The 14,093-nt window shown below is 43.4% G+C and overlaps 1 protein-coding gene across 1 annotated transcript in view; it reads right to left on the reverse strand.

Annotated features, from left to right (window-relative positions):
* Nucleotides 1-14,093, reverse strand: part of ADAM12 (ADAM metallopeptidase domain 12) — a 375,641-nt gene that overhangs the window by 92,069 nt on the left and 269,479 nt on the right. The window contains exons 6-8 of the mRNA XM_015456854.4: nt 13,054-13,240; nt 4,032-4,097; nt 2,851-2,922 (exon numbers count right to left, since the gene is read on the reverse strand). Coding sequence (XP_015312340.3) covers nt 2,851-2,922; nt 4,032-4,097; nt 13,054-13,240 — 325 coding nt within the window. The remainder of the gene's footprint in view (nt 1-2,850; nt 2,923-4,031; nt 4,098-13,053; nt 13,241-14,093) is intronic.

Below are 14,093 nucleotides of genomic sequence, written 5' to 3' on the forward strand. Positions count from 1 at the left end.
CAGTTCTAACTGCCGCGCTATCTTCGATGTCTCCTCTAAGATCCACCCTTCATCCCCTTGCCAGGACTTGCCTTTCACCAGGATTCTCCCGCACCTGGGCTTTGGGATAAAGTTGAATCTGCAAAGAGTAACTACTGAAAACACATCAACGGGCAGGGGTTGCCAGGGAGTTTGACCTACTTCAAAGGTGGACAAGGGCAATACCATCCCAGGATATCAATGGCCATGTGGGTTTTTCTGACTTCCAGAAAGTTCCATGCAGCCATAGCCTCTCTCTGAGTGGCAAGCCCACATCTCTGACTGCTCAGAGTGCCCTTCAGAACTCCTCTTCCTGCTCCTGCTTTCTTGGGTATGAAGCATCGTCTACCTGCCTCTCCATTCCAACGAAACTGGGGTCACATGGCCTCCCACTCGCCCTCAGCCTCTGCTTGGTCATCATGAGGTCCTGACTCACAGCAGGTGGAGTAGAGTCAAAGCCAAGAGCCCTTGCCGCTGGGGTTCAGCAAGACTAGCACTCATCCCTCGTCCTGCAAATGACTAACCTCTGCCCATCTCAGCTTCCTCTGCTTTAAAAATAGGAATAGTACGTACCTGAGAGCATATGCAAAGCACTTAGAGCCTGACACACAGTAACTGTTAAAAATAGTAATCAGGAAACACATCCCTTCAAGCATCTCTCAGTCCTCGTCCTTCTCACATCCCCACTTCCCCTGCCCCGGGTCATGTCAGGCCTTTATCACTTCTTTTTCTTCTTCTTCTTTTTTTTGAGATGGAACCTTGCTCTGTCACCAGGCTGGAGTGCAATGGCGCGATCTCAGCTCACTGCAACCTCGGCTCCCCAGGTTCAAGCAATTCTCCTGCCTCAGCCTCCCGAGTAGCTGGGACTACAGGTGCCCACCACCACGCCCAGCTAATTTTTGTATTTTTAGTAGAGACGGGGTTTCACCATGTTGGCTAGGATGGTATCAATCTCTTGACCTCGTGATCTGCCCGCCTTGGCCTCCCAAAGTGCTAGGATTACAGGCGTGAGCCACGGCTCCCGGTCAGGCCTTTATCATTTCTATGCAATAGGCTCCTCTCAGCCCTGTTTGTCTTTGGTTACTCCACCCTTCACACTAACTGCAGGGATATCTTTCTACCATCCCATGTGTCTCTCCCCTGCTTAAAAACATTCACCTAGCTCTCTATTCACTGCAGAATAACATCAAGATGGCTTTGTAGAACAACCGGGGCCCTGAGCACTGTGAATCTTTGCAGCTTCATCTCCTCCTGCCCTAGCTCTGCATGCATACATTTGCATACAATATGAGCATGCATGTACACAAACACACATACATGCATGCAGGGCACACACATGTATGAACACACACATGAACACATATAGGAACACACATGCATGTACATGCACACGAAACACATGCATGTCCACATCACACATACTCCCTCTTCTGCTATGCTCATGGTGAAACTGAACTTACCTTTCAGGATCCTCTCCCTGCAAAGACTCCCTGGCCCCGGGAAGAAGTAAGTGATCCTCTTCTGCATCCCCATAAACCTCCATTCATAGCATGGATCGTTCCTAATGCCTTGGACATGCTATGTGGGTTGCATGCCTGCTTCCCTACCAGCCTTGACATTCTCAAGTGGAAGAACCACACCTGATTCATTCTGAATTATTGATGCAGAGGGCATAAGGCCTTGCAACATGGAGCCGAATTTCTGGAAGGGCCTTTGCCTTCATTTTTCTGAAAACTTAGAAAATGCAATTCAAATCGAATAAGATGGCTTGGAAACAAGGCTAGAGTGAGGCACCCTCACCAACCACTGTGTGTAAAATCTGCTGTTTCAGAGGACCATGGCTGTGAAAGCCTCGGCCATGACCAGATGCCTTCTCACACTGTCCTCGCACGCAAGAGACTCAGTATTCCTGAGAGACTATGGCTGCTTTAGGACAGCGGTTGCCATCCACATTGCACATGAGAATTGCTGGGGAGCTTCTGAAAATTCTGAGGTCTAACTTCCTCCCCTGCCCTGCCCCTTGAAAGCAGCAATGCTTTCAGAAGCTCCCAGGGCAACTCCAATATGCGGGACTTGTAAGAAGCCTATTTTAGGCTGAGGGTCATCAGCATCAAACAGTCAACATCCTCTCCAGCAGGATGCATTGAGGAAGGACAGGTGGTTTGCACAGAGAGCGCTGCCATTTTCTTTGCCGGCCCACAGTGTGAGGAGCAGTTAGTGAACAAGTACCCCAGGAATAGGACCCAGTTTCCAGGGGCTCCTCCAGCAAGGAAATTATCTTTGTGAAAGGTGAGTTTCTGACCTATTTGTTCTTAGCAAGGGATTTTCCAATAGCTGATTGAGCTGAAAGTCAACTCCTGTGTTCCAGGACAGTGAAGCCTATGGATCCCTTAGAAATGCAAGCCCACCCTCAGGGTTACATTGGTACAGGCCTGCAATGATGGGGACACATTGCAGGGGCCTGTGGGATCTGTCATCGGGAGACCTGGGAGAGGCTGGCTCAGGAGCAATCCAAAGGATCAATGAACTCTGTAGGGGTTCTGGAGCTAACTGGGAAGTCCAAAACACCCTCACACTGGTATTCCACCTGACCAGAAGACAGCCTGGAGGAAGACATGTCCCCAAGACCACCAAAGTCCAGACAGCTGTGGTCTGGCATGTCCTGAAGCTGCCCCAGGACCCAGGAATTATACACTCAGAGGACAGGAAACAGTTCCAACCCAAGGCCCAGAGGCAGAATCTCGTCTTCGTGCTAAGTCAGATGAGGTCCCCCAATCTCATTTCCAAACATTTACATGATCTGAATGATTTAACTACCGAAAAAGAACTTACCTTGTCAACGTGATTAGCAATCTCTATTAATCGCTGCTTAACTTTTTCCAGATCTTTTCCTTGCCTCTGAAACTTAACAATTTTAAATGTCAGCATTAATACCAGCAAGAATATCAATCATGTCTCATCTTCCTGGCTCCTGGAAATGTGAAGTCTTGGGATTTTACAAACCACTGGGGACCCTCCACAGTTCATGGTGAAATGAGCTTGCATCCTGCTGAATATCTTTCCCGGCTGGGGACTCCCTGAAATTCCCTGAAATTTGCCTAAGCCAACTGCTCTCAAGACAGCAACTTCTGCAATTTTCCAGCCTCATAAATGATGGAGGCAGTGACATGTTTTGGCAAAGAGGAAACAGACAACTAGAAGTCAGTCCAAAGCCATTTTTCATATCATCGACTTGATTTTAACTTCCTGAGAAATTTTCTTTGTATTTGTTTTTAAAAATTAAAAAGTAAAAGTAATAGAAGCTCATGGCAACTTGTCAAACAATCCAGAGGAGAACAGACAAAAAAAAAAAAAAATCAACAAATTTCCCATTCCCCTCTCTAATCTGACCTTCCAGAACGGGAATCGTTTTCTGAAAAATAATCAAGCCTGTGTTTCATTCATATGTGTTGAAAGAGTCTATGAGAAAATATTACCCAATCACCCAATTCATGTATGCCAATGAGGCAGTAAGTAAATACAGAGAAGATAATCTTTAGAAAAACTAATTCAAAATTAATTAAAATAAAAAACGGAGGTAGTATCAAGCCATAGCTCAGAGGGGAGGATTTTTCTGCTGTGTCTCTATAGCCTTCATTCATTCATTCATTCATTTTGATTAATGACATATGCGATTATTTTAAATGTGCCATTTTAAAGACTAAACTTTTCCCCAAAATGTCTTAGAATATAATCGAAAGCCTCCTGTCATTCCCCTCAGTTAATTCTCCTCGTTTGGAGCGCTTAGCTATAGGGCAACTCTGTTTTTTTTTTCCTGCAGGCTTTGCCATTAATAAATTTTTAATATTGTATACTTTATAAAATCAGAAAACCATTGTTTCAATGGGTTGTTTCCACTGCTTTTAAGAGCACATAGGAAATGAGGTTCATTAAAGCAAGTAATAACTCGCAGAACATGTCCTTTTTCTTTTTTCTCTCAACAACCATACTGAGAAATTTCAAAAGGTTCTTACCTCTCGGTTGTCCGCCACGATCACCAGCTCCACATACTTAGTCGCCTTGAGGGTCTCCCTTTTATGCTGCCAAGAGTGAACATGCACTTAGTCTCTCTTAATGCCTCTCTGGGGCTTCTGGAACACTGCCAGTGTCTCTCAGTCCAAACACTTTAGGTTGAGACTCTATACCCCCATCCCCACCAGGCCCCCCACACCTCCATTCCATCTAGAAGTTTACCCCAGCTGCAACCATCTGTTTGTAAAACCTTCTCAACATGAGTGACCAGCTTCCATTTCCACTTGGAAAACCCTTAAAAAGGAGTTTAACCTTTCTGCTGAATCATGGATTATTGGAGCAGAAAAAAATCAAGACTGTTAAACAAAATGAGCACATAAACAAACAGAATCAGTGCACTCCCTAGAACAGCAGCCAGTCAAAGGTCATGTATTTCAGACCACGTGTAGCACATTGGAAGCTCATTAGAGAAGATGATGGAGTTCAACGCATTGTGGCTGTTCCCTTTGTCTTTATGGTCTAAGTGTACCTGTTTTGAGACTTGAGAAAAGTGGAGGAGAATACATTTTGAACAGGAACCATAAAATCATTTTTAAAATGATCATATAAAAATCTAATTAGAAGCAATGGAAGACTGGGGTGGTCTGGAGAAAAGGGAACGGTCAGACTAATGAACAGAGAAGTGAGAAAGGTATGAGGAGGAAAAAGGAGCAAAAAGAAAAAGAAAGAAATAGAGTTAAGAAAAAATAAGACTGCAATATGCCCCTGGAGAACAGGGATTTCATAAGAGTGAAACAGTTGAGAGAACATGGAAAGTGGATATGGAAGTGGATGAATGGAGATGATTCAGGCAGCAGAAATAGGAACCCGGTCCCCCACAAAGGCGGCTCCTGAAGTGGGTCACATTTTAATCAAACTTCCTCAAAAAGCATTCACACTCTTCTGCGAATTACTGGGAGAATTCCAAACGCATTTTTAAGAGAAATAAAGCAGTTCATGGAGGGTGGTCTCGAAAAGCAAACATTAAAAACAAAAAACAAAGCCTCTGTTTCTGCCATAAAATGCAGTTGGAGGAAGTGGGGGTTGAGTTGGTCTTTGGTCCTGATGACTGATATTGCTGGTTTATGAGTTAACTACGCACACTGCTTCAAGGTAAAAACTTGCATGTTATAACCACTCTTTCAGACAAAAGCAAAAGAAAATCACGAAAGTATGCTTTGAGCCAGGTTTCCAGTCACATAATCCTGAGGGAAACATCTTTTATAAAACAAATCCTCATCAGTCCGGGATCTTCCAAACAGATTTTTACAAGAAAAATGTTTGTATTATAGCAGTGTTCCTTCTTGCTGCCCAGCTGTGCTAATTCATGAATTTAGGTGTTCCTAAAGATATCTGGAAACCTTACAGAAAAGGAAAAATAAAGCACCAGGAAAGGTACAATTTCTCATACGTTTAAACGTTATGAGAAGAAGTTGTCAGGCTTTGTAAGCATACCTGTAGGCATGCTTTATGGGGATAACTGTGCGTTACTTATAAAAGAAAAAACCTTTGTCCCCATGGTACCCACGGGTGCACACAAAATGAGTCACCTTCTGAAAGTGTGAAGACCTTGCCCTTTTTCCTCATTGAGGCGTGAAAGAGGCAGAACCCTGTCTGTTGTCCACAATTCCCTGATTAACCATTGACAAATTTGGCTAATTATGCGGAAGAAAATAAAGCTCCAGCAATGAAAACCTAATCTCTTGTTGAAAAACTCATGGAAAGGAATCTGGTTGTTTAGACGTTTACACTTTTCAGCCTGCAGAGGGGTGACATAAACGACCATGGGATATTTCCAACTGGCTTAGGATTGCCATTCAGAAAATACACAATTCCAGATAATAAAAACAAACATGTGAACACAATTTTCCTGTCTCTGCAATTTTCAGAGAAGTCTACATTTTCTCACGAATTCAGAGAACTGCAAGCTCAGAGGGAAGCTTAACCACATAATAAAGAAAAGCACTGGGGGAGTCTTCGGCTCAGGGCAGAGGCTTATTCTACTGCTAGCTGCACACACAGAGAGAGGCTTACATTATCCCCACGTGATTTCCACCTATCTGGTTGTCCAGTTAAAAACAGCAACAACAACAACAAAGAATCATGTTTTTAAATTTGTGATATGGAGAGCAACATTTGAAACTGGTTGCTGAAGACATGGAACCAACCCAAATGCCCGTCACTGGTAGACTGGATAAAGAAAATGTGGTCCATATACACCATGGAATACTATGCTGCCATAAAAAGGAATGAGATCATGTCCTTTGCAGGAACATGGATGAAGCTGGAGGCCATTATCCTCAGCACACTAACACAGGAACAGAGAACCAAGTGGGAGTTGAACAATAAAAACACATGGACACAGGGAGGGGAACATCACACACCAGGGCCTGTTGAGGGGTGGGGGATGAGGGGAGGGAACTTAGAGGACGGGTCAGTAGGTGCAGCAAATCACCACGGCACATGTATGCCTATGTAACAAACCTGCACATTCTGCACGTGTATCCGGTTTTTTTTTTTTTTTTAAAGAAGAAATTAAAATAATAATTTTAAAAAATTAAAAAAAAGAAACTGGTTGCTCGATTGAATTTTCATTTTGGGGGTCATGAACAAAAGCCCTTCCTCAAATGAGAACAGCAGCCTCTGAGATTGGCCCAAAAGTCTCCGTTCCCAGGTGGAGGCAGAGGCCTTCTTTGAATCTTGCTCAAGAGAGAACCAGTTCCTGGGCCTCTCAAAGTCATCACAGCCAAGTTTCCAAGGATAAATATCCCCCAAGCAGCCTGCAATGAGGACTCTGGCAGTGGGAACTTAACTCAAGTTAGAAAAGCAAGTTGAGACTGGGGCTGCAATAAATCCTTATTGCAAATCTTTCTTCATATGGGTCATATCATTTGTATAACACTTACTCATCCCACGCTATCTACCAGGGGTGCTGCTTGTGCCAGGCACTGTGGAGGGTGCTGGGGATACAGTGTGGACAGGAAACCCACGTTCCTGAAACCCAGTGTCCTCCTGAAACTCATATTCTGGTGGGGGCTTGGAGAAGGTGAGCCCATACAGAATTAACAAAAGTAAGAGAGAGTCTGTGAAAAGTACAGCAAAGGAAATCCACAGGGTTCTGCAGGTAGGATGAAGGTGGGCAGTGGGCAGGCCTAAGGTAGCTGAGGCCTGAAGGATGAGAAGCAGGCATGTGTGGAAAGATTGCAGGAACAGTGTTCCAGGCAGATGGAAAGGCAACAGCAGATGTCCTGAGGCTGTGGAGAGCTTGTGGGTGTTGGCAACAGGCCGTATGGCTGGAGTCTGGCAAATGGGGGACAAGAATGGATGAGAGGAGGTGGAAGATGGGGACAGGACACTGGGGCCATGGCAAGGAGGTTGAGTGATAGCCTAATAATCTAACAGCATGGGGGCCTTGAATGTGAGATTTTAAAAGTATTGCAACTGGGAGCAGTGGCTTACGCCTGTAATCCCAGCACTTTGGGAGGCCAAGGTGGGCAAATCCCTTGAGGTCAGAAGTTCGAGACCAGCCTGATCAACATGGTAAAACCCTGCCCCTACTAAAAACACATAAACTAGCCGGGCGTGGTGGTACACGCCTGTAGTCCCAGCTACTCGGGAGGCTGAGGCACAAGAATTACTTGAACCTGGGAGGTGGAGGTTGCAGTGAGCTGAGATGGCACCACTGACTCCAGCCTGGGCAGCACCACTGACTCCAGCCTGGGCAAAAGAGTGAGACTCCATCTCAAAATATATATATTTATAATTAATATATATAATATGTATAATTAATATATTATATATTATAAAATTAATATATAATTAATATATTATATATTATATAAAATTAATATATAATTAATATATTATATATTATTATATAAAATTAATATATACTATATAATATAGTGTATATAGTATATATACTATGATATATAATATAGTATATAATATACTATATAATACAGAGTATATAGTATATAATAATACACAATATAGTATATATTATATAATACAGTATATATACTATAATATATAATACAGTATATATTATATTATAATATACTAGTATATATTATATATAGTGCTCTGGCTACTGGAAGGAGAATGGATTCTAGGGGGATGATACTGGATGATATTAGAAGCTGAGAGTGCAGCGAGGAGGCCATGCAGTTGTCCAGGTGAGAGGTGGCAGTCATGGTGGACATGGGCAGCCACATGCAAGCCGGCTGTGCTATCACCCGATAGCCAGAGAAAAACAATCACAATGAGACCAGAGCCAATGTTTCCATTGCCAGCAAGATCAGCAAATGAAATCAATCAAAAGTTTGGTTTCTCTTCCTCTAGGCAAGAAAAAATCAGTATTAGCTCAAGCAAGGCTCCACGCCTTGACTCTAAGATCACTTTCTGCACGTTTGTAGGTTGAGCTCCGATTTCGGTTAGGAAAGGTTGTCTCCACCATCCTTGACTGTGACTGGCATGGGGACAGCACACAATGATCATGTCCACACAGGATACAGCCTCTGACACCTGGCCGACATGTAGGTAGGCAGAAGTAAACAAATGAGACAAACTGCCAGGAGAATAGGCTGAATCTGGCAAACTGAATGTTTATAGGGACAAGTGTGAAGTATTGAAATTAAGCCTTAAAAACGAATGACACAAGTGAGGTCTATTATTTATTTATCCAGAGCTTCAGTGGATTTGAAACTCACTAGGAATTCACACCTGGAAAACTGGAGCCTCCACTCACACAAACAGATATTCAAAGCCCAGGGCCAAGGAAGTGGTGCTGCCCTGTTCCCCACCGCCAAGCGTTTTTGTTTGTTTGTTTGTTTGGTCTTGTTTTGTTTTTGAGACAGAGTTTCACTCTTGTCGCCCAGGCTAGAGTGCAGTGGCACGATCTCAGTTCACTGCAACCTCTGCCTCCCGGTTTCAAGCGATTCTCCTGCCTCAGCCTCCCAAGTAGCTGGGATTACAGATGCCTTCCACCAAACCCTGCTAATTTTTGTATTTTTAGTAGAGATAGGGTTTCACCATGTTGGCCAGGTTGGTCTTGAACTCCTGACCTCAGGTGATCCGCCTGCTTCAGTCTCCCAAAGTGCTGGGATTACAGGTGTGAGCCTTGTATCCGGCCCCCACTGCCAAGCTTTAAGAACAACTAAGGTGGCCGGGTGCGGTGGCTCACGCCTGTAATCCCAGCACTTTGGGAGGCCGAGGTGGGCAGATCACAAGGTCAGGAGATCGAGACCACGGTGAAACCCCGTCTCTACTAAAAATACAAAAAATGAGCCGGGCGCGGTGGCGGGCGCCTGTAGTCCCAGCTACTCAGGAGGCTGAGGCAGGAGAATGGCGTGAACCCGGGAGGCGGAGCTTGCAGTGAGCCGAGATTGCGCCACTGCACTCCAGCCTGGGCGACAGCGCGAGACTCCGTCTCAAAAAAAAAAAAAAAAAAAAAAAAGAACAACTAAGGTAATAAGAGAACATGATAGTCTCTTAGAAGAGGCATGGAAGCAAGGATGGTTGTTAGAGAGGAATTCAGTATGCCTGTCATAATTAAGGAGTTTTTAAACAGTTCTGGCCGGTTCCTGATATTCAACTCTCATTAGGCTCTACATATAATGTGTTATATACTACTGTGGCTACAAATACCCCACCACTACTGTGCCTTCTTTAAACAAATACGACAGGCTGTCTAGAAACACAAAAGCAATAGCACCAGTTCATTTCAGAATGGCCACCTTCGAGGAAGCAAAACAGCACCTCCCCAACTCGCTGTCCTATATGTACACGGCGGCCCAAGCAAACATTTCTTTTCAGAGAAGGCAGCAACTTTTCTATTTGACTCATATTTATCCATACTAATGGAGGGGAACAATGGCACAGATAATCCCTAAAGAAAAGGCAATTCAAAACTAATTTGCATTTGCCTTTGGGATGTCTTATGTGATTTTTTCCAGTAGATGTACCGTCTTTGCCTTGCTCAGAGCTTGCTTAGGATAATGTTAAAATTGGTTTGCATTCTTGAATGAGTAGCCGATGGAGAGGGAAGGAGTTTGCCGTGGGGGAGCTGAACAGTAAGGAGGCTTCAGGCTGGACTCAAAAATCCACAGAGAGAACGAGCTGACTGTGACACCCCTGATGCTCTGTGCCCTTCGAGGGGCAACTTGGGTTCTCACTAAAATCTAATGTAGAGCCTTGAGAAAAAGACAAACAATAGCTCAGGTTTATATCACAGCCAGTGTATACCCTGAGTGCAGATTTATTCCTGATGCTCTGTGAAGAAAAACGCAGACACCTGCAGAAAAACCAGAGTCTGCAAACCAGTCTTTGCAATAGTTAACATTTAGTGGGGGCAGAAAAATATAGGGAAAAAGCAAATGCAGTTGCTGCATTGCATAAACAAGATTAGTTAGCAGCCTTTCCATTGATTTTGTTGTTTTTTTTTTTAAGAGTGAAACAAAGGCAGTGTAAGCAGGGCAGGAAATGTCCCTTTCATATTTACCATAGGTGCTAACCAAAATAATCTACTATATAATTCCAATTCACAAGGATTCCACATATTTGAAATTATTTTTCACACCATTTTCATTATATACACGCATTTTAAGTCCAGGATGCTTTCTCTTCCATAAAAACCATCACAGCGCTTTCTAGAGAGAAATATTGAGAACTGAGTTGACCGGCATCAGTGCCTTCCCTTTTCAATTTAAAGGCTCATTTGCACTTCAGCACGCATTATTCACAAAGCACCGTTATTATTCCCATTCTCCCCATTTCTCCACAAGTCAAAATGACTGGAAATTACAATCATGCTTCTAGAGAGCTGTAAGCTAAAAGAATTAAAATATGGCTGGCAAGTACAGATCAAGTTTGTACTGCTAAATGAAACGACAAACATATTTGAGTGTCATTTAAACCATCAAGTTATAAATCTCATAACGTGGGCAACATGCATTCAACAAGGTACTCAAAGCAAAGAGCCTGGAAAACAAAATGCAAATGTCCTACTTGTTTATGACCGGTAAAGCCACAGCTTAATCACATCTCCTTCAAGGTTTGGAATCAAAGGCAAAAGCATCTGAAGAGTAAAATAAACACGCCGTGGGACCCCAGAGGCTAGTCTTTAAGTCCATCACTAAGACAGGTAGCGGGGAGAAGCACAGGATGAAAAGTCTCCTGAGCTTGTGGGGGTGGAGTTTGGGGGGCGGTAATTTTCAAGCTCTGTTCCTGGGGATTAGGATACAATGTTCTGCCACCAAGCAGCAATGTCAAGGTGAGCCACAGTACCAGATGGGAGAGTTCCTCTCCGTCCTGTGACGGGGCAGGAAACGAAAAAGAGGTTGTGAGCACCTGCCATAGAAACTCTTAGAAACACACTAGCAAACAGAAGACGTGAGGGTTACACAAGCAGAATACCTGGACTGAAAGAACGAATGTAAAATTAGAGTTAAAAGTCCTGAACTGGTTCAGGTAAGAGCAGTTTTAGGGGAACAGACATCTATCCACAGGTATGAGGGGAATTCTAAGAATGAGAAGGAATCGGCTAGGCGCGGTGGCTCACGCCTGTAATCCCAGCACTTTGGGAGGCCGAGGCGGGTAGATCATGAGGTCAGGAGATCCAGACCGTCCTGTCTAACACGGTGAAAACCCGTCTCTACTAAAAATACAAAAAAATTAGCCGGGCGTGGTGGCAGGTGCTCCAGCTACTGGGGAGGCTGAGGCAGGAGAATGGCGTGAACCTGGGAGGCAGAGCTTGCAGTGAGCCGAGATTGTGCCACTGCACTCCAGCCTGGGAGGAGACACGGCGAGACTCCGTCTCAAAAAAAAAAAAAAAAAAAAAGAATGAGAAGATATCATTTGTGATAATCTCTACTGTTTCCAAATAGAAAAATGATTTAGAATGAACCAAGAATAATATTCATTAAATGCTGAGTGCTAAGCAGTGGTCTACTGAAATTAAAGTTAGGAGACAACAATGTGTTAGAAGGAACCTGGAAGAAATGTTCCTGGACACTCAAATATAAGCACAAGTGACATCCTATCTATAAATTTTCTTGATTTCTTGTCAACAGAGGAACAGGAAATCCAGAAATGAAAAATCAGGAAATTGTTGATAATTTCCTATCTGTTTCTGCTCATTTAAATTCAGAGCCTCCAGCCAAATGTTGGGAATGATCACCTTTAATCCTTGTTAACAGAGCTCTACTGTGGCCTCTGGTGCCCATATAATACCAGACAGAAAAAGGGCAGGCCGCCCTTAGGGGTGGAGGTTTCATGGTGGGACACTACACGTGTCAGGAAGGGAAGACTGTCTGCAGCGCAGACTCCCTTAGGCAACTACTCTTTCCGGTGCTGCTGCAAAAAGGAAGACATTTTATGAGCAGATCCAGGGGCTGGTGGCCAGAAAACACAGACTGCTAGGACAAGCATTTGCAGCTGGGACTGTGGGTAAGTAAGATTCCTGAGGCACACTACGTGGAGGAAGGCCCCATTCACCTCTGCATAAGTGTGTGGGCAAAGAGTGAGAATTCTCTGCGAATTATAGTAAGAACCCAAACTTGCTCATAAAGAAGGCTCTATGTGGTCTTTTCGCCTCCAGGAGATGGAGAGCTGCTAGAGAGTAGGTCAGGGACCAATCTTCTCTTGCTTGCCATGGTGGGGCCCAACCCTGGGCCTAGGACCATAATAGGGTCTCTTGGGAGTTTTCATGAATGGTGATTTTGTCATCCTCTGATCCCAACTATGTGACTTCACCCAGCATATTTTAATGAGTCTGAGGCTGACATCTCCAATACAGTGATGGGGATTTGGGTTATGGTTACACTCCACTGTATAATGTCTACCACCTCCAGATAAACTGGGTACTTCTATCCCCCAGATGCCACATCATCTAGATGGCAACATTTCTCCAGATATCATAATATTGGGTATCCATAGCTTGAGCTCCTAGCTTCCCAGAAACACAAAATCGGGTATCCCTCTTACCCTTCTTGCCCATGTCTGAGAGGGCGGTGGGAACACATTATCTGCAGTGAGGCTTGATGTGTTGTGATGTGATCCACATGATCCCCAGATGCTTTTCAGGTTCTTTGCTGGGAAGAGTTTGTATCTGTTGGTTGCATTTTTCATTGGTTCTAAGACATAGGTTTCATTTTCAAACATAATAAGTCCCCTGTTGAAACAGAAATAAGAAAAAGTATAATTTTAAGGGCAGCTTCTTGTTTATGGCTAAGACACAGCTCTTAACAAGAGAGAGAATGAAAAAAGAAACACCAATTTATTTATATTCTCAGATTTTAATCGGAAAGGACATTTCTGTGACATATGTCTGCACTGATTCATTTTGCAAATCTTTTGGAAAGTTAACCTAGGAATTGTCTTTTGTTTGAAATATTTTATGGTAAAGAATACAGTGCCTTTTGCTTTTGTATGTTTTTATCACTTTTTATGTCTCAAAGATATATTGCCGGGAAGAAGAATGAGGAAAAAGATGTTTCAACTGCTTAGAAGTAACTGTATCTGAATTAGCAGCCACATGGCAAAAGGGAAATGTTTAACTTTTAAAAAAATTTCAGTAACCTCAGGGGTACAGTAGCTTTTGGTTATGTGGATAAATTGTGTAACGGTGAAGTCTAGGATTTTAGTGTACCTGTCATCCGAGTAGTGTACACTGTAGTGTCTTTCATCCCTCCCCCACCTCTTGGCCTCCCTCTTCTGAGTCTCCAATGTCCATTATATTACTCTGGATGCCTTTGTGTACCCAGAGCTTACTTCCCACTTAGAAGCCGGAAAATGCCATATTTGGTTTTCAATTCCTGAGTTACTTCACTTAGAATAACGGCCCTAGTTCCATCCAAGTTGCTCCAAAAGTCATTAGGAAATCTTTTTATGAAATGACAATTCCTACATCTAATTATTTATCCTGATCAGCCCTATTCCCTAAATATTTGATGGAATTATAAGCATGAGTACAAATTGATATTTTTTATTTACTTATTTAATTTGTGGGAGATGTGTGCATAAAA

This window comes from Macaca fascicularis, chromosome 9 (assembly GCF_037993035.2).
Source record: "Macaca fascicularis isolate 582-1 chromosome 9, T2T-MFA8v1.1".
Lineage (NCBI taxonomy): Eukaryota > Metazoa > Chordata > Mammalia > Primates > Cercopithecidae > Macaca > Macaca fascicularis.